Source organism: Sinocyclocheilus rhinocerous, unplaced genomic scaffold, assembly GCF_001515625.1.
Source record: "Sinocyclocheilus rhinocerous isolate Xijiao unplaced genomic scaffold, SAMN03320098_v1.1 scaffold748, whole genome shotgun sequence".
NCBI lineage: Eukaryota > Metazoa > Chordata > Actinopteri > Cypriniformes > Cyprinidae > Sinocyclocheilus > Sinocyclocheilus rhinocerous.
Genome location: NW_015650693.1, coordinates 62,336 through 83,113, shown reverse-complemented (window position 1 = coordinate 83,113; position 20,778 = coordinate 62,336). Strand labels below are relative to the sequence as shown.

Below are 20,778 nucleotides of genomic sequence, written 5' to 3'. Positions count from 1 at the left end.
CTAAAAAAAATTTTATATATATATATATAATTTTTTTTTTTTGTGCAATTTTTAAAAAATTGCTTTCAGTACCTTTTGGAAGCTTCCTCAAATTGCAATTTTTTAAATATATATATATTAAATATATATATAATTTTAAATCGCAAATAAACTACAGCGCATTAAATTACAATCTTGTTTGGTTATGGTTATGCACTTCGTGAAACTTGCGTTGTTGATCATAATCGGAGCTCTCCGATTGGTCGACTTCAGAATTCCATCGCTGACCGTTCATTCTAGTTTCATACTAAAAAAATCCGCGGCGTTTAGGACCCTGCGTCGCTGCAGCGGGTCGCCTGCAGTCACTGCGCCAGGAATCAAACCCTCCAAAATCCTCAATCTATCGCTGTAAATCCATTGACTGCAAGAAGAGCAGCAGACAAGCTACCGTCTGGTTTTCCTCGCAGTCACGGCTGCCGTTCTGCACAGTATATCTCACTCGTGCGGACAGACAGTCTCGTGCTTCGTCTGCCCAACAACTGACCTTCTGTTTTTAATTCCGATGATTAATTCGTGCTAGTGTGTCTCGTCGGTAGCGCACACTGAGGTCAGTAAGTCGCATATGATGCACATACGCGATAATTTCTCACTGCGATCGTTTAAAGCTGCAGAGATGTCGGTCGCGTCTATCCAGTGCCTGATGTTTGGTGAGTTCAGTATTTTTTGTGTGTGTTGTATGAATGATTGCTTTATGTAAATGTATAACAATTTTTTTTTTTATAATTAAAATATATATATATTTTTTTTTTTATAAAAATGCATACATTTTAGTAGTCAGTATTGTACAAATTATATTTTTACTAACTAATATATGTGAAATTATGTATTTAAAAATATTTATAGCCCATTATAATAATAATGTGATGAAAACCAACCTATTGATTATTTAATCACTGATAAATGTCACTAGTTTTGTAATAGGTTAGAGTAATCACAAGGTTTGATTTACACTGTTCGGTATTGTGTCTGAGAGCAATATGCATCATCATTAACACTTCTCATCGTCTCCATGAGTGCGGGAAAAAAAGGTATTGTTATTTTCTGAGATGGTCATTAATGCTTTGTTGATGTGTTTTGCTTGTCATGATCCCCAGCATGAAGAGTCCAGTCATTGAAATCATTCAGATATTTGTGTTATTGATCTGCTAGTGCAGATTACGGCACACGCCCCTTTTTCTTCCCTATCTAGAGACCGAGCAGATCTAATCAGGTCCAGTCAGGATTTTCAGCATGATTCATCATGTAACTGAGAAAAGAACATTTTGCAGCTGTTGTGGACGCTGATTGTGTTTGGCACGCCGTGTGTGTGTGTGTGTGTGTGTGTGATGGCTTGTCATGCCCATGAGGCCACGGCTGACAGATTGTGCTGGTCAAAAGCCGCTCCAGACAGACCGATGATGACCAGACACAACAATGACCGGTCAGGTCTGTTTAGTCTAATGAGCAGCACAGATTCAGGCTTAAGCCAAGTCCCTGTTCAACACCCCATTTCACTCATATGGCATTTGATTATTTGCTCACCCTCTTTAAGTATTTTGTAACATATAATAGCTTAGTTTTTTTTCAGGTATGTTGGAGTGCCGTCTAAATATCATGGTGTAAAAGACATGGCCATGGTTTTACTGTGTTGTTATGGACATATATTGTGATATTCTTTCTGATATAGTAGATTACCATGTAAATATCATTGTATGTGCATTTCGTTGCCATTTTATATATAGCACTTTGTTTTTTTGACGTTACCATGTTTTTAGCATGGTAATCATCCTATACCATAATATATATCAAAGTATTGCCCTGTTTTTGTGGTATTACTATGGTAGTACAATGTTTTTTTAAACTTACTCTGATATTCTTTAAAGTACTTGTATACTGTATCGTATACAATTTATGTCATGGTATATATGTCAAAATACTGCATTATTATTTAGTTAGTTACGTTACCATGTGGATACCATGGTGTTTTTTGCAGTTCCTTGGAGTACCATCATGTAAATAGTAAATACCATGGTAATCACGCAATACCATTATGTATATCAAAGTATTACCCTGTTTTTGTGGTATTACTATGGCAATACAATGCCCTTTGAACTTATACCATGGTATTTTTTGAAGTACTTTGGCGTACCATATAGTAAACTTTTGATGTCATTGTATATTTCAATGTATTGTATTGCCATTTATGCTGGCATGTTTATGTAGATACCATAGTGTTTTTTCACAGTTTCTTGGAGTGACTACCATGGTAATCCCCCAATATTATGTTATATATCAAAGTATTTCCCTGTTTTTGTGGTATTACTTCGGTAATAGAGTGTTTTTGGAATCTATACCATGGTATTTTTGAAGTACCTTGGCATACCACATAGTAAACTTTTTATGTCATTTTATGTCTTTTTATGTCTTTTTATGTCATCAAAGTGCTGTATTGCCATTTAATTTAGGTTACTGTTACAATATTACCATGTAGATACCATAGTAACCATGTAAATACCATGATAATCACCCAATACTATAATATATATATATATATATATATATATATATCAAAATATTACCGTATTTTGTAGTATTGCTATAGTAATGCAATGTTTTGGAACTTATACCATGGTATTTTCTGAAGTACCTTGGTGTACCATATCGTAAACATTTGATGTCTTCGTCAAGGTGTTATATTGTCATTTAACGTAGGTTATAGTTACAATATTACCATGTTGATACCATAGAGTTGTTTACATTTCCTTGGAGTACCATGTAAATACCATGTTAATCATGCAATACCATGATATATATCAAAGTACTTCCCTGTTTTTGAGGTAGTAGTATAATAATGTTTTTTTTACCTTATTTGAACATATAATGTCTTTGTCAAAGTACTGTGTTGTCATTTAATTAGGGTTATAGTTACAGTATCATTTTTATACCATGTCGATACCATCATTAATTGGACATGTACCATTTGGAGAACAATTTAAATGGTCATCATTCAGTACTATGGTGCAACTCATGCCCTCTTTAGCAGTATCAGGCACTGTAGACCTGCAGCTGCCAGTCTGTAGACTATAAATCTGACTCCTACCGCTCGATGCCACCTACACACACAGGAACTGCTGCAATGTAAGCTGGCACAGCCCAGAAACCCATTCAGGTCGGGTGACATCAGCATTTATCTTGCCGCTGAGCCCGTCTTGACTTGAGCCGCTCGTTTGAGATGTGGCTTTATCTCTGAGAGGAAAGGAAAAGAGATGGAGAGGATTTAACACAGAGAAATAATTGGCAGCCGTATGTATTCACAGAGTGTTGCTGAAGTCCAGGTGCCTCACACTTTAAATTGGGCCAAGCTTTGGTGGGTTTGATGATTTATGAATCATTTTATTCTGTGTTCAGGCTCCTCGTCTCTTTTAGAGAGAGTCTGATACTGACGCTGGCTGAACTGCTCATATATTTAGTACAATAGCTGCTATGTGACGGATCTGTGTTTGTATCAGATGGCAAAGGATTGTGGCGTCTTGGTCTGAACGGATGAATGCGCACTATAAGACGTCTGAAATCAGTCAGAAACAGGTGGGCGCTGGTCATGTTGCGACTGCTATGATATAAAAACCACACTGTAAAAGATGTCAAGAACATGTCTGATTCATATTTCATTACCATTTCGTTTTTGTTTTTTTTTTACGTTGTGACATTATTTTCACAACATTTTTTTGCTTAAAGGGGTCATATGCACATACCTACGTCACTATTTGGGCGGCGTTATGCAACTCTTCCCAGATAGTGACGTAGGTATGTGGGGTGTGTTAGAACGAGCCGTTTTAGGTAGGCGTGGCTGACTACTTTTTTTTATAAAGAATATCTCTTTGGATTTGAGACTTTAGTCTTTGCAACTTTACAGATCTTCTTTATGCACCAAGAGCTTGTAACACTCCAAAGAGAAAGGAAAAATTGAAATCGCATCATATGACCCCTTTAATTTATGTATTTATTTGGAGTGACATATGATGTAGACAGGTTATTGACCATTTTATTTATTTATTTGACCTGTATACATCAAATGAAATAAGAACTTAAATGAGCAAATATCCCATATTTTCATCCTGAAGTCAGAAACATCTTTGGGGTATTTTATTTGTCTCAGGAAACACTAAATATTAAATAAGCATAAATAAGTAGATTTTTATTAATTCAGAGAACTGAGTAAAGGGAGATTTTTTTGAAGTTCTTCTTACAAACATTTTAGCAAAATATGTCCTCTTTTTAGTAGTGCCCCTCTGCTGTTATTAAAGTTCTTCTTTTGTCCTTCAGGTTTATGCATCTTCTTAAGTTTCATTTGGTTCATCCAACTCCCCAAGTGCAAAGATCCTGGACAGGTTTTGTTGCCGCAGAGCCTCTATGAACGAGATATTAGCTTTTATGATTAATGTACCATTTAATGTGTCCAAACTTTGAGAGCATCTCTGAGGCAGAAGGCCAAGGAGCGTTCCTCAGAGATAGACGTGTTTGGGTTCAGGCATCAGCAAATTCTCTATTCGCTGTTCAAGCGAGGTCAGAAGTAGCCTTGCAGAAACTGGAGTTTACTGAGGCAAAATAAGATTGTGTCATCCATAATTAATGTGATCTACTGGGGTGGGACATTGACGCTTTCTAAAGACATACATCACAGAGATAGAGGTGACACTGTGTTTGGTACTTCACTTTTGGGATGCTTTACTGGTTGGTAGATGTTTAGGAAGAATCTAAAGATGGAAAAAACCCAAAATTTAAATTCTGTAATCATTACTTCTTTTTATTCTAAACTAGTATGGCCATTGTTGACCAGTGACCATGTAGTGATTGTCAAGCTCCAAAAATGTCAATAAAGGCACGATGAAAGTCCATATTGCTTGTGCACTGAATTCCAAGTCTTTTGAAGTCGTCAGATAGTTTTGCATTAGGATCAGACACAACGTAATTATTCACTGATAATCTTGGCTCTAAAATCTTATTTTGGACTATCTATTTGGATCCAAGAACCAAAGGTGTTCAGCATCATCAACATCAAGCCTGTGCTGCAACAAGTTTTTGCACCGTATTTGAACGCAAATAAGAAAGTGCCATGGCAACAAAGTTGTATAATTTTCCAAATTTTGGAGAATTGTATGCTAGCTTAAATTCTGCAGGTGTACAAGTATTGATGTTCAGCTTCATTTGACATTTTGTTGCACTTTTCCAAGTGGATCGTTGGATATTCGGGCTTCCGAAATCCGACTTGAATAGAACGTTGCATTACTGATAATGTAGAATGTTTTTCGAAAAATAAAGTGGTCTTTTAATCTTTAATTCTCTCAAATTTACTCAGTAAATGTCATTTGGTTATTTGGGATTATACTCTCCAGCAGTGTCCCATTTTGGAAGTTTCCGCAGCATTGCATGACTGGATGTCCCGGGTCTCTAAAACCACTGGAACGTTTCCAGAAGGCGAAGTTGATCGATTCATAAATTGGAGCAGGAAGTGCCCGGTTTTTCCACACTGTTAATTACCACACAATCACACACTTTATAAATATAATACCAGAGTCGCCGAGACGTCAGCCTGCTGGTCTCCTTAATTAAACCGAGCCTCACTAGAGAATATATTTCATTAAACAGACCCATGAATAAAAACGAAATCCGTGTCAGAATTAGAGAACTGTGTAATTGGCTTTTAAACTCCAACTTGGCTCCAACAGAAGAGCCAGAAGCAGATTTCAGCCCAGTTGTCGCCTTTTTCGGCTGTCCAGTGTTTAAACCAATGCTAATCCTGTGGTGACCTGGTAGGGCGAGGAAAGATAAGACCGGGTGGTTTGAGAGACAACGCTAACCCGGCATGATACAGAGCCAGCTGTGGTTGTAGCCCATAAGGGCCGGGACTCAAAAGATGTCTCCAGTCGGTGTTTGATGGATGCATACATCCTTGAAACCATCTGTCACTGCTGACGCTATTAAGAAAGATTCATTTGTGGTGAAGGAGTTGGTTTGGTTCTTTGTTGCTGATTTTGATTCGTGTATTGAATGAATCCAAGTTCAAAAAGTGAGCTTATTATATCTCTTTTTCTTTCATTTAGGTTCTGTTCTCCTGGTTCTGGTGTGTGCCGAGGTTCTGAGTGCTGATCCAGCGCTCCTACCCAACCCTCTCCGCTCCCACGGGCCAGTTCTGGATGTTCCCGTAGGCTTTGAGGAACACGATGAGGTCTCGAGGGAACGCAGGCCTGGCTTCATGGAGAGTTCTCAGGAGAGCTCTGGGTTCTTTAGTGAAGACAGCGAGGACGGCAAGAACGCTCATATCGAGACCAAAGACACCAGCGTTGACCTAAGTGCCATGAATGGTGAGTAGAAGCAGTAATTCGAAACATTATTCACGCATGTTACTACAAAGTCATTAAGTTTGTTTATGTAAACTGTTCGCTCTGACACTGGAATGACAATTCAATTACGAAAACATTTTGGTTGCATATTTACGTAAAAAAATTGGGTCAAGTACTTATCGTTTGTCAACTGGCGGTGTTAACATATTCACTCTGACAACAACTTGACTTGATTCAATTACGAATGAAATTTGGTAGCAATATTACATTGGAAAATGCATCAAGTGCTTGTCATTTGTCAACCAGAAATGTAAATGTATTCGGTCTGACAACGTTTTGACTTGATTCAATTATGAACAAAATTTGGTTGCACATTTACAATAAAATTTGTGTCATGTGCTTGTCGTTTGTCAGCTAGAAATGTAACTATAGTTGATCTGACAGCGATCAGATGATTTAATTATGAACGAAATTTGGTTATTTTATTTTTTACTTTTGGTATTTATGATCCTACTTGCCATTTGTCAACTAGGGGTGTTAATATATTCGCTCTGACAAAGTTTTGACTTGATTCAATTACAAACAAAATTTGGTTGCAATATTATATTCGAAAATTACAATTTTGCAACTAAATTTCGTTTGTCGCAACCAAAATTGCGTGTCATTTGTATATTAGAAATGTCAATATTGTTGCTCTGACGTTGATTTGACTTGATTCAATTATGAACAAAATTTGGTTGCATATTGATGAGGAAAAATGGGTCAAGTACATGTCTTTTTTTTGTCAATTATTAGCTCTGACAACTGTATGACCTACTTAAATTATGAAAGAAATTTGGTTGCATATTTGCGACTGGAAAAATGTCAAGTACTTGTCATTTGTAAGCTAGGGGTGTTAATACAGTATTCGCTCTGGAAACGAATTTACTTAATTAAGAGCGCAATTTGGTTGCAATAGTATGTTCGAAAGTGGGTCAAATGTTTGACATTTATCAACTAGATGTGTAAATATACTTGCTCTGACAATTTTATGACTCGATTCATTTCCTATTGAAATTTGGTTGTGTATTTATGTTCGAAAATGACTGAAAAAGTATACGCTGCACCTGTAAATTGTGCAGCAAAGGCACTGAATGACGACAGATTCATATTAGGGCAGTACCTCTGTATGACTCGGCCTCTAGACACAGTTGTTTAACTTGCAAAAATGACTTGATTGCCAAAGAGACCGTTAGAGGTGTAAAGTGGTGTGAACAACAGCTTTTAGGACTCATTGTCTTGCGTCATTTCCTCGACACCTGCAGTCCCCTGCTGATGTTTACCTTTTTTTGTTGATTAGAGTTTTGTCGGCTTTAACAATTCCACTGATGTTTTTTCAGTCCACCTTGTGGTCGTGGACATGTTTCGCAGCACAGCCCAGAGTAGAGAAAATATATCCGCTTTCTACACAACGCCTGGGAATTAATGTGCCCGAAAACAGTATTATTTTTAGTTCACCTGCTAGCTCGCTAACCGCAGTGGCCTGTTTCCGGTGTGTGCGCATGAGGCAGAGAGAAGGACGGAGCTATCCAATGATTTTCTGCCGTGAGGAGTGTGACATTTTTTTATTTTCTCTGGTGGATATCAGCTTGATTTAGCTGGCACACTCACGCTGTACGCTAAGTGAGACATCAATGTTATAATTTCTCATATTAGTGATTTGAACAAACCCATAAACCTAAGTATTAAACCTTGGCACAACACTCACGTTTTCCTTTGAAACATTTTTCGGTTAATAGTTGGGACTCTATGGGTGCACTGAATGGACCTGAAGACAACAACACAGCTATCTGCTTTAGAACTTGAGACAAACTTGAAAATGTTTGGTTAATTGTTTTACACAAGCGCACATATGGAAGATGAGTGAATTTGCGGCCACAGCAGTAAATCTGAGCGTGAACATGAGAGCCTGTCACACTCAACCGCTGCTGAATGAGTAACGCGCACGCCGTGTCACACCGCAGACAGGCTTGACTGATCAGCCATATGGAGACAGGTGGACACAACCATGACTGAGAGAGAGAGTGTGTGTGTGTGTGTGTGAAGACACTTCCAGGTGTGGTGTTCTCACCTGGCTCTGTGCCTGCACCTCCTCACCAGGAAAGTGAGCGTTTATCTGTTTAGGGAATAGACAGAGACTATCTATCTATCTATCCATCTATCTGTCTGTCTGTCTGTCTGTCTGTCTGTCTATCTATATGTCTGTCTAGATTTTTAAGATATCTATCTATCTATCTATATGTCTGTCTATTTATCTGTCTAGATTTTTAAGACATCTATCTATCTATCTGTCTGTCTTTCTATCTATCTACCTATATATCTGTCTGTCTGTCTGTCTATCTATCTATCTATCTATCTATCTATCTATCTATCTATCTATCTATCTATCTATCTATCTATCTATCTATCTATCTATCTATCTATCTATCTATCTATCTATCTATCTATCTATCTATCTATCTATCTATCTATCTATCTATCTATCTATCTATCTATCTATCTATCTATCTATCTATCTATCTATCTATCTATCTATCTATCTATCTATCTATCTATCTATCTATCTATCTATCTATCTATCTATCTATCTATCTATCTATCTATCTATCTATCTATCTATCTATCTATCTATCTATCTATCTATCTATCTATCTATCTATCTATCTATCTATCTATCTATCTATCTATCTATCTATCTATCTATCTATCTATCTATCTATCTATCTATCTATCTATCTATCTATCTATCTATCTATCTATCTATCTATCTATCTATCTATCTATCTGTCTGTCTTTCTATCTATCTACCTATATATCTGTCTGTCTGTCTAGATTTTTAAGATATCTATCTATCTATTTGTCTGTCTGTCTGTCTGTCTGTCTATTTATCTGTCTGTCTAGTGTCTATCTATATATCTATCTATCTGTCTAGATTTTTAAGATATCTATCTATCTATCTATCTATCTATCTATATGTCTGTCTGTCTGTCTATTTATCTGTGTGTCTAGATTTTAAAGACATCTATCTATCTATCTGTCTGTCTTTCTATCTATCTACCTATATATCTGTCTGTCTGTCTAGATTTTTAAGATATCTATCTATCTATCTATCTATCTGTCTGTCTGTTTATCTGTCTGTCTAGATTTTTAAGACATCTATCTATCTATATGTCTGTCTTTCTATCTATGTCTGCCATTCTATCTATCTACCTATCTGTCTGTCTGTCTGTCTGTTTATCTGTCTGTCTAGATTTTTAAGATATCTATCTATCTATCTGTCTGTCTGTCTGTCCCTGTGGTTTGGTGCTCTTCTGTCTACACTCTCAGGAGTTTTCAGTCCTCTTGTCCCTTTCACACATCCACCTGTCTTTAATTAGTGTGAAGACCTCCAGTTACCTGACGCTTTTCATCCCAAGCCAATAGCAGTTCAGTAATTGAACAGAGGGAGGAATGATTCCACTGGATCTTAGGCGATGTTGAGAAACACAGGCTGTCAAAGTTGTGCTATTGTTCTCTAAAAGACACTTTCAGTACATGTATCTGTTTTTGTGCTCTCAGAGCGCTGTCTGATGCCCAAGAAGGTGGGACCTTGTCGTGGGGCACTCCCTCGCTGGCACTTTAACCCCGTCACTAAGAAGTGCGAAAACTTCATATTTGGGGGCTGCAGAGAAAATCGCAATAACTTCCTGTCGCTGGAGGAGTGTGCCAAAGCTTGCCACACAGTCCCTGGTATGCTGCTTTTTTATTACATCCAGTTATGATAATTTTCTTGATAAAGTATAGATATATCGGCTCTCTCCTGCTGACACTAGACAATAGCTCTCCTCATTACAGCACGTCTCAGTGTGGCAGTGTGTGCGTCTCATGAATAATCAGGCTGCAGTCGAGAGCTCTCGGGTCCCTGATGTGTGTGTTGTGCCAGACGCAGGTGCAGTGCTGCAGTGCAGCTGCTCGAATCTGCTGTACTCAAGAAACAAAAGATGAATAAGACCGTGTGCTCCCATCAGATCTTACTACACTATATCCTACTATACTATAGTGTGAAAGCAACATTTTCTTAATAAGTGTTTGCTCTATACCACACTATAATAAACTATCATGTTACACTCAACAAACTACATTTTTTACTAGGCTATGCAAACACTATAATAGGCTTTCAATATGCTGTATTATACAAGACTTTGGCATCTTTGACTTTACTGAATCCCACTTGAGATGGACTACCGATATTCACTCTTTTAAACTTTGGTTATCGGTTGTTTAATATTAAGTCTACCAATAAATAGTGTTTCTCTAAAGAAAATGTTAAGCTATGTTTAGATGTAGCCCAAAAGAAATCTGAAAATAAGTTTCCGACCATTTATATCACAATTTAGCATCAATATAATGCCATAAATAAAAACAATAAAAACATATGTAATAGTATTTAAATCTAAAAACATTTAAATATTTAATTATTATTATAATATATAATATTAAATATTATTAAAGCACATAATGTTTTTATAGTTGTAGTACAGTGTTATTTTAATATCATAAACGCATTATGCGTTTTTATTAATATTTTGAAATAATTTTATTTTTATATTTTCTGTTTGCACTTTAACTTTAGCAACCGTTTTAGTAATTTAGTGTTTTTTTTGTATTTGTATAATTTGTCTTTAAATCTCTAGATTTTTATTAGTTTTATTTCAGTTTTAGATTTATTGCATTTAGATGTGTTTAGTTAAATCGGAAATCTTACTAACTGGATTTTTTGTAATTTTTTGAATTAACAAAAATGCTTTTATGGTTTTAGTTTAGTTAACGATAACAACTGATATAGTCTAACAGCATAAATAAAGAAATAATTATTGGTTCTCAGACATTTAACTTTAAGATAATATGTATTATATCAGTCATATGAAGGCAATATCGGTTGGTCTCTAAAGCTCAATACTACCAAACTTGAAAAACCGACTACAAAAACAAACGATACCATTATAGCTTAGCATAAGCATAATGTAGAATAGTTTAGTACAGTTTAGCACTCTATAGTTTGGAATAGTAGAGTATATGTACTTTGATTTATGTCTTCGAAATGTTTACAACTTCTTTTTTTTGCTTTATTCCCTCATAGATTACAGCCCTTCGTCCCCAGAACCACCATCTTTGCCACTTTCTCTGAGCCAAAAGCCCACTGAGACGAATTTCTCTTCCTCATTGTTCGTCCCCACGACTGAGTCCATTGACCCGGAGCAGTGGGAGAGTGATTCAGAATCGAGCGGCTTCCCTCTCCACCCCTCCTCCGGGCCGTCAATCGCAGGTGCAGAAGACCACGCCCACTCCACAGCCACGCCCCCCGTCCTCCGACTCGCCCGTCAGAACCAGCCAGAGGCCACAGCTGGGCCTGACAGGCGCCTGACGTCCGACGACCCGTTTGATGACGAGAGGGGCCGTGCGGTAACACAAGCACCCACGGCTCCTGAAATCGGGCCCCTGCAGGCTCCCATCAGATCTTACTACACTATATCCTACTATACTATAGTGTGAAAGCAACATTTTCTTAATAAGTGTTTGCTCTATACCACACTATAATAAACTATCATGTTACACTCAACAAACTACATTTTTTACTAGGCTATGCAAACACTATAATAGGCTTTCAATATGCTGTATTATACAAGACTTTGGCATCTTTGACTTTACTGAATCCCACTTGAGATGGACTACCGATATTCACTCTTTTAAACTTTGGTTATCGGTTGTTTAATATTAAGTCTACCAATAAATAGTGTTTCTCTAAAGAAAATGTTAAGCTATGTTTAGATGTAGCCCAAAAGAAATCTGAAAATAAGTTTCCGACCATTTATATCACAATTTAGCATCAATATAATGCCATAAATAAAAACAATAAAAACATATGTAATAGTATTTAAATCTAAAAACATTTAAATATTTAATTATTATTATAATATATAATATTAAATATTATTAAAGCATATAATGTTTTTATAGTTGTAGTACAGTGTTATTTTAATATCATAAACGCATTATTCGTTTTTATTAATATTTTGAAATAATTTTATTTTTATATTTTCTGTTTGCACTTTAACTTTAGCAACCGTTTTAGTAATTTAGTGTTTTTTTTGTATTTGTATAATTTGTCTTTAAATCTCTAGATTTTTATTCATTTTATTTCAGTTTTAGATTTATTGCATTTAGATGTGTTTAGTTAAATCGGAAATCTTACTAACTGGATTTTTTGTAATTTTTTGAATTAACAAAAATGCTTTTATGGTTTTAGTTTAGTTAACGATAACAACTGATATAGTCTAACAGCATAAATAAAGAAATAATTATTGGTTCTCAGACATTTAACTTTAAGATAATATGTATTATATCAGTCATATGAAGGCAATATCGGTTGGTCTCTAAAGCTCAATACTACCAAACTTGAAAAACCGACTACAAAAACAAACGATACCATTATAGCTTAGCATAAGCATAATGTAGAATAGTTTAGTACAGTTTAGCACTCTATAGTTTGGAATAGTAGAGTATGTGTACTTTGATTTATGTCTTCGAAATGTTTACAACTTCTTTTTTTTGCTTTATTCCCTCATAGATTACAGCCCTTCGTCCCCAGAACCACCATCTTTGCCACTTTCTCTGAGCCAAAAGCCCACTGAGACGAATTTCTCTTCCTCATTGTTCGTCCCCACGACTGAGTCCATTGACCCGGAGCAGTGGGAGAGTGATTCAGAATCGAGCGGCTTCCCTCTCCACCCCTCCTCCGGGCCGTCAATCGCAGGTGCAGAAGACCACGCCCACTCCACAGCCACGCCCCCCGTCCTCCGACTCGCCCGTCAGAACCAGCCAGAGGCCACAGCTGGGCCTGACAGGCGCCTGACGTCCGACGACCCGTTTGATGACGAGAGGGGCCGTGCGGTAACACAAGCACCCACGGCTCCTGAAATCGGGCCCCTGCCGAGCCGGGAGCCCCTGCAGCCGGACAAACCGCACCAGGATGATTCTGAGGAAGATGAGGACGAGGAAGAGGTAGTGGTTTTTCCCACCGAACCAGATGAGGAGGAAGGGGACGAATGGCGGTACCTCACGCCGCTCACAACCAGACCCTCGTCCTCTCCCGCTTCAGATCTGCCGCCCGTGGTCTTCACCGAAACCGCCTGGCAGGGGGCGCCGCTCACCACACCCGAGGATGAGGAGGGGGCGGAGCTTCGACACGGCGGGACCGAATATCTCGCCGAAACGGAGCTGCACGACTCAGAGCTGTCCCAGGAGGCCGAGCAGGTACTTAGTGGCAGAAAATAAGAAATTAACTGAGCTCTATAATAATATGTAATAATATATAAAATAATATATTCCTTCTTGTATAAAATGTTCAAACACAATGTTTGAAGCAGAAAAAAATTTCAAGACCATCAGAATTCAGCTGTACGTGCTCAAAAATAAAAATATGTGCCACTGAATAATATATGAATATATGACAAATAGTAAAGTATATCATGATATAATACTATTAATAATAATAATAATAATAATAATAATAGTAATATATAAACATAATAACAAGAAGAAATGTCTTGTAAGAATTTGGATTAGCTTTTATTTTTAGATTTTCCGTTTTAATTTTAGCTCAAGCTTTAATTTTTTTTTATCAGTTTTCTAAAATTTCGATTAAGCTTTAATTTATTCTTGTTTCAATTGTAGTAATTGTGGTACTTCATCTTCACATATTTATTTCGGTAAGTGCCAAGGCAATATTTCTAATTTTCATTTTAGTAAGTTTTTAATTTTCAGTGTTTCATCTAATTTCTATATATTATGCCAACTTCCAAATTTCAATTACCAAAAAAAATAAAAATAAATCGTTAATAGTTTTAATTTGATCTAACAATAACAACACTGGTAAGAAGTAGTTATGTCCTTTTTATCATTTCAACTTTCAAAAATATTGACAAAACAAGTGAATCCTACAAGTGGTTCTTGTTATAAAATTCTCAATTGTTTGTTTGGATGAAATATATTGTGTCTTCTTGGAAATGATTTCACGATTGATTTATCTGACTGCGTTGGAAGAGTAATGCGTTTATAGATTTGTTCTCCAGGCAGCGCGGCAGGTTGTCAGCGAGCATTTCGGTTAAACCACAACAATTCACTGCAATCCAGTGACTCTCTTTGTTTCTCATTCTGTGCAGGTGATTTGTGTCGACTGGAGCAACCTTGCAGGAAAGGGCTACGTTATACTCAACATGACGGACAACTTTGACTGCGTAAGTGCTGCTTTTTCACAAAACCCAACCCAGAACTCTAGCTAACCTTAACCCAACCACATATTGTTCTTGCATGAGCAAACCACTTGCATTTTCTTCATAAAAATCTGTTTTTCCATCACGATTTGAATTAATTACTCTTAATTAAGGTGTATGTTCCGCTCAGAGCCCGTTTGACGTACTGCAGCAGAAATGCTGAGCGTTGCAGGAAGATCTCTGTCTGAGAAACATGCTGACTGCACAACTAACGACGCTCAGCACAAACAACTCACGCTGTGAGCTCTGAGCGCATTTGTTTTATTAGCAGCCTGAACAATCCTCTGGCCTTTATAGAGAAGAAAAAAGAAAATGTGATTCTTAATCTCATGAACTCGTTAACAGCACTGCAAAATGCAGAAGCGAATATTGTGTCTTAAAGGTTAATCTTGTCCTACTAGATCTGTCAATTATATTTTATTTAAAGGAATAGTTCACCAAAAAAATAAATATTAAGCCTACTTAAAATGCCACCCTCAGGCCATCCAAGATGTAGATGAGTTTGTTTCTTCATCAGATTTGAAGAAATGTAGCATTCCATCACTTGTTCCCCAATGGATCCTCTGCAGTGAATGGGTGCCGTCAGAATAAGAGTCCAAACAGCTGATAAAAACATCACAATAATCCACAAGTAATCCACACCACTCCAGTCCATCAGTTAACGTCTTGTGAAGCAAAAAGCTGTGTGTTTGTAAGAAACAAATCCATCATTAAGACATTTTAAATTCAAACTGTTGCGTCTGGCTAAAATACGAGTCCAAAATAAAAATAAATATAAATAAATCAAAATAAAATAAATCCCAATAAAAAAATAAACCACATAATTGTTTAGAACTGTTTGACTATTTTTGCTTGTAAACATTGCTTGATCTGTGCAGATTTCTCTTCTGATGCAGACGAGATTGCTTTTTCACGGGAGAAAACAATGTTATGGATGGAAGACGTGCTTGAAGTTAAAAACATCTTAATGATGGATTTGTTTCTTTGTATCTATTGGCTTCACGAGATGTTAACTGTTGGACTGGAGTTGTGTGGATTACTTGTGGATTATTGTGATGTTTTTATCAGCTGTTTGGACTCTCATTCTGACGGCACCCATTCACATTCATTGGTGAGTAAGTGATTTAATGTTGAATTTCACCCAAAAACAAAGTAAGTGATCAGAGCTACTAAACTGACAATAAGGTACCACAAAAGTGGTCCATATGACTTACAGTACAAACCAATGATATTTAAAGACCATATCTGAATGTATGCTAAATTTGGGTCTGTTCTTCACATAAAGCATCGTATGGCGTCAGTAGACCAGTAAAATATAGTGCAAAAGTCATATTGGCTTCTTGTACTGTGGTTTTCTGTCATTTTTGGATCTTGACCGTGCCAGTACCCATTCATTTTTGGTTTATTAATTGGCATAAGAGTAAAGCGATCTAAAGATCATAAGCAGAATTTTGTTTGAGAATTTGATGAGAAATGGTTGACTTCATTTTGAGATCTCGTATAGTTTATTATTATTTTGAGTTGGGTTTTATATTTTCAATTTTAGTTACATTTGTAGCAATTATGTTGTGTTTTAGTATTTTTTTATCAGTTTTAGTTTGTCTATTTAGTTTCTATTTTAGTTTTACTTCAACTTACCGTCACAACTAACTGAAATATATCTGTACTCCCACGCGTAACATGCGTAGGAAAAATACATTGGTGGCCATGACTTAACAATTCAACCTTCTGGGTAGTAACCCAACCGCTGGGTCAAAACAACCCAATTGCTGGGTTTGTCCCTATTTTACCCAGCACTGGGTTGTATTTAACCCAGCATTTTTTAGAGTGCAGGACTTATTAATTCATGGCCACGTTTCAGTAAATCGTGGCCCCGTTGTACTTATTCATTCCCTCGTTTTAATTAAGTTAAAACGAGGGAACGAATTAGTACAATGTGGCCACAACGTACCAAAATTAGGAATCTAATAAATTAATCAGTAGTGGGAATGAATTCAGTCGTAATGATTGAATTCAGTCATAATTAATCAGTCGTGGGAAGTAATCCTTAATTCGTGCCAATTATATCGTATGTTTTTTTTTTGCATTTTTAGTTTTATTCAACGATAACAGCGCCGTCTTTGACTCAAGTCTCTGCACAGTTTGAGACATTATTAAGATCTCTTCTGAAACTCTTCAGTTCTCCGTTGAATCCCCCTGCGATCCGTGTAAAGCTACCCTGTGATGTGTCATTGGCACATACACGTTCTCGTCGGCATAAAAGAAGCCGGTTGTCTGTTGCCACGGTAACGCTCCAGTGCCACGTAATTGCAGAACTTTCCCCCCGCTGGCACTCTGACAGCTGCGTGCTAAACTGCCGAATCTCCTGCGATGGAGCCCTGCTTTGAGCCCGAGCAGCACTGCAGAGCCATTGATCAGAAACCAATCCAGCCCACTGCACGAGAGCTCGGAGTCTCCATCTGAATGACTCAGCAAAACCCAGTCTGATTTCTGTAGCCTGTCTGTTTCTGGTCAGAGGATGTCTGTTACTGAGCCTCTTGTGGAGAGACATCTTAGACATGACGTCTCAGTAACAGACAAAGCAGAGCTGTTTTTAGGTGGGTCACTGGTTGTCTGTCTGTGGAGAGTGTTGATCTGGCCCCATATTTCATTTCAAAGAATATTTTACTTTTTCTTTCAATCATCAATAGGTATTATATATATTATATCATCATCATATATTTTTATTTACTTGATTTTATTTGCTGTATTACATTTCAATGTATTTTCTGACACATTCCATGCTAATTCTATTTTATATAAATACAATTTACATCTCATGTATGGTATGCTCCTATTTTATTCTATTTTTATTTATTAATTACATTATTCTATTATGTATATATTAATCTTTTTTTATACTGTCCACTACACTACATTTACATGTATTAAATTTGTACATAAATTTAGTGCATTTATACTCCCATTTTATTGTATTCATTTATTCATGATGCACAAAACATATATATAATCATATTATATTTATTTGATTTTGTTTTGTAATACATTACATTATAAGGTGTTTTTTGTTTTTAACAAATTTCATGAATTTTGTAACATAAATACAACTCAGGTACAACTAATTTATGCTCATATTTTACTGTATTTTGTACTGTATTGATTATACCATTTTATGATGTTTTTAATATTTTTGGTCCACTATTTTGCATTGAGCTGTATTTCATTAAGTACATTTTGTGAACAATTATACTCTTTTTATTGTATTTATTTATTGTTTGCGACACTGCATGGTGCATTAAAGCTTATATAATTATATGATCATATATTTATGTCAATTTTGTTTGCTATATTAATTTCTAGGTTCATTTTCTGACAAATAGTATAATTTTTCGTTTACACCTTATTCATGTTCACATTTTACTTTCACTTTATTTATAGATTACACAGTTTTATGATTTTTTAAAAATATTTTGTCCACTATATTACATTGAAATATATTTCATTTTTATGTAAATGCATTTTGTGCACATTTATACTCCCATTTTATTGTATTTCTTTATTGTTAGCAACATTAGATGTTTTTCACAGTATTTCATATATTTAAATTTGTCCTCTATATTACATTTCAATGTGTATTTTCTGACAAATTCCACATAATTTATTCTCTCAATTTATTGTATTTATTTATTGACTGCAGAGTTTCATGTTTTTTCATGATATATTTAATTTAGAATTTTATATGCCTACATACACACACAGTTTTTGGCGACAATGAAAAAAATATAATTAATACATACACACACATCAGTGTATTTCTCAGTTTTACCATTTCAGGACAGTGATATTTTAGTGATGGTTTGTGTCTTGTGTGTGTCTCACAGGATGAGTTTCGTACGGAGAGCGGCGACAGACTCCTGGAGATGCTGGAAAACACTTTCTCCAGAAAGATGAACATCCCAGAAGGCTCCTGGCTCATTTTCCTCAGCAAACCCACACAGCAGGACCACCAGCTTCTGATGGCCTTAGCCAGCGAGCAGGGTAACACACACACACACACACACACACACACACACAGGGCCTCTGTGGTCACATGTAATGTGAGGCTTATTGTTTAAATGAGAGGTGTTAGTCATTTGTTGGCTTTTCATTTCATGCTCTATATAAAAGGATAAAAATAGCACGTATTATCTCTCACATCTCTGTGCGGTGCATTGGTGAGATGTTGTATCTACTCAGGTGAATCTTACAAAGCCTGTCAAAGACTTGTTTGAGGTCGTGTTCACAAAATCAAAAGAGCAAAATGAGTAATTATATTTTGCATTAAGAAAATGAAGACTGTTTTGGTACCTGTTTAAGATGTTTTGCATTCTGTCATATTTATCATCATTTTCATGAAAGTGAAGCCCATTGTGCCCCCAATTCTTATTACCGAAATAAAGAAATTAGGTTACACTTATTTTACAGTGTCCTTGATACAGTGTAATTTATTTAAGTACTCAATAATGTTAATTAACAACATGTACTTACTATATGGTTAGGATTAGGGGGTTACACTTTATTTTAAGGTGTCCTTGTTACAGTGTAATTATACATTTAAGTACTGAATAATATTAATTAACTACATCTACTTACTATATGGTTAGGGTTAGGGTTACTTGCATGTATTTATGCATAATTTATTGTTATTATAATAGTGTAACATGTAACAAGGAGACCTTAAAATAAAGTGTTACCGATTAGGGTTTGGTTTTGTGCTATTGCATGTATTTATGCATAATTTATTGTTATTAGTAAGTTCATGTAACGTGTAACAAGGACACTAAAATATAGTGTTTCTAGAAATCATTAAATTATTCATATGATATGGTAGTATTTGTTGCACTGAATGTGATTTATGCTCATTTATTTAAAAATGTGTTCGGATAGAATAATTTTGTGGATAGCGTTATTGAGAATTTAGGGGTAAATGTGCTTATTTGTCATTTCTTTTTAAAAGCATTTACAATGCAAAAAATCCTAATGGTCCTAAAATAGGCTAAATCTTTACTACGGTGTACTTTATTTTTATTTTTTTGATTCAACCGTTCTTTATTAAATAAACTCTTTTTAAAAAAAAACTTTCTATAGTATTTTAGTCTAATTTTCTTTTCATATTGTCTTTTCGTTGAAGAAATTATCCCTCCAAAAGACGTCCTGTCAATGTTAGGGGAAATCACAAGAGGTCTATATGAGGTGAGACTTTAATGCAGCAAATAATACAATAAATAAACTTATGTAACATGGATAATAATTTCTAATAAATATTTATTATTTGATTTAGTTTTATTATATATTTTAATTTGTTATTATTATTATTAGCATTATTATTAGCATTTATTGTGATTTATTTAAATTGTATTACTATTATTATTATTAATTTATTTTCAGATTGGAATTCAGAATTATTCGACCGTGAACACGTGCCACCCGAGGCCCAGTCAGACACGTAGCGACTACGGAAAGCTGTTTGTGGTTCTAGTGATCATCGGATCGGTTTGTGTGCTCATTATTGCTTCTGGAATCATCTATATCTGCTGGCAGCGTCGTTTACCCAAACTCAAAAACATGGTAGGTCTTTGAAATGGTGTTTGCTTTAAAAAAAACAACAACTGAGGTAACGTTACAAGCCCAAATGTTCTGTGGTATTGACAAATTATGCTATCAACACAACTCGGGCGCGATTAATATGCAACTCGAATTCTAATGACTAACCTCAACGTTCTCTGAATGACGTTTCGGGTTCGAATTGATTTTCTATTTGTCTTTGGTTTTGTCCCTTCTGCTTTACGGCGCGTCCGAAGTCGAGAGGCGAAGAGCTGAACTTTGTGGAGAACGGTTGCCATGACAACCCCACACTGGACGTAACAAGCGACAGCCAATCAGAGATGCAGGAGAAGAAACACAGCGCCAATGGGGTGACGGTGGGCGGGGACGACGGAAGCGGTTGGCAGGTGCTCGTCAATAAGCCCGGGAAAAACGAGGAAGACAACCAAGAGGAAGACACACACCTTTACGCAATTGCGAGTTAA

The 20,778-nt window shown here is 36.1% G+C and overlaps 1 protein-coding gene across 1 annotated transcript; it reads left to right on the top strand.

The window, feature by feature from the left end:
* The first annotated feature begins 623 nt into the window (after positions 1-623).
* On the top strand, positions 624-20,778 carry LOC107712169 (podocalyxin-like protein 2). The gene is made up of 9 exons (XM_016517323.1): positions 624-686; positions 6,120-6,380; positions 9,957-10,127; positions 13,006-13,691; positions 14,600-14,674; positions 18,592-18,748; positions 19,881-19,942; positions 20,138-20,317; positions 20,551-20,778. The coding sequence occupies exons 1-9, from the start codon at positions 653-655 to the stop codon at positions 20,776-20,778; spliced, it is 1,854 nt and encodes a 617-aa protein (XP_016372809.1). The 5' UTR covers positions 624-652.

Excerpts from the sequence above, each read along its gene's own strand:
- LOC107712169 (XM_016517323.1), top strand. The coding sequence starts at position 653 with ATGTCGGTCGCGTCTATCCAGTGCCTGATGTTTG. Across the intron at positions 10,128-13,005 it reads AGCTTGCCACACAGTCCCTG|ATTACAGCCCTTCGTCCCCA; the intron begins GTATGCTGCTTT and ends ATTCCCTCATAG. Across the intron at positions 19,943-20,137 it reads TCACAAGAGGTCTATATGAG|ATTGGAATTCAGAATTATTC; the intron begins GTGAGACTTTAA and ends ATTTATTTTCAG.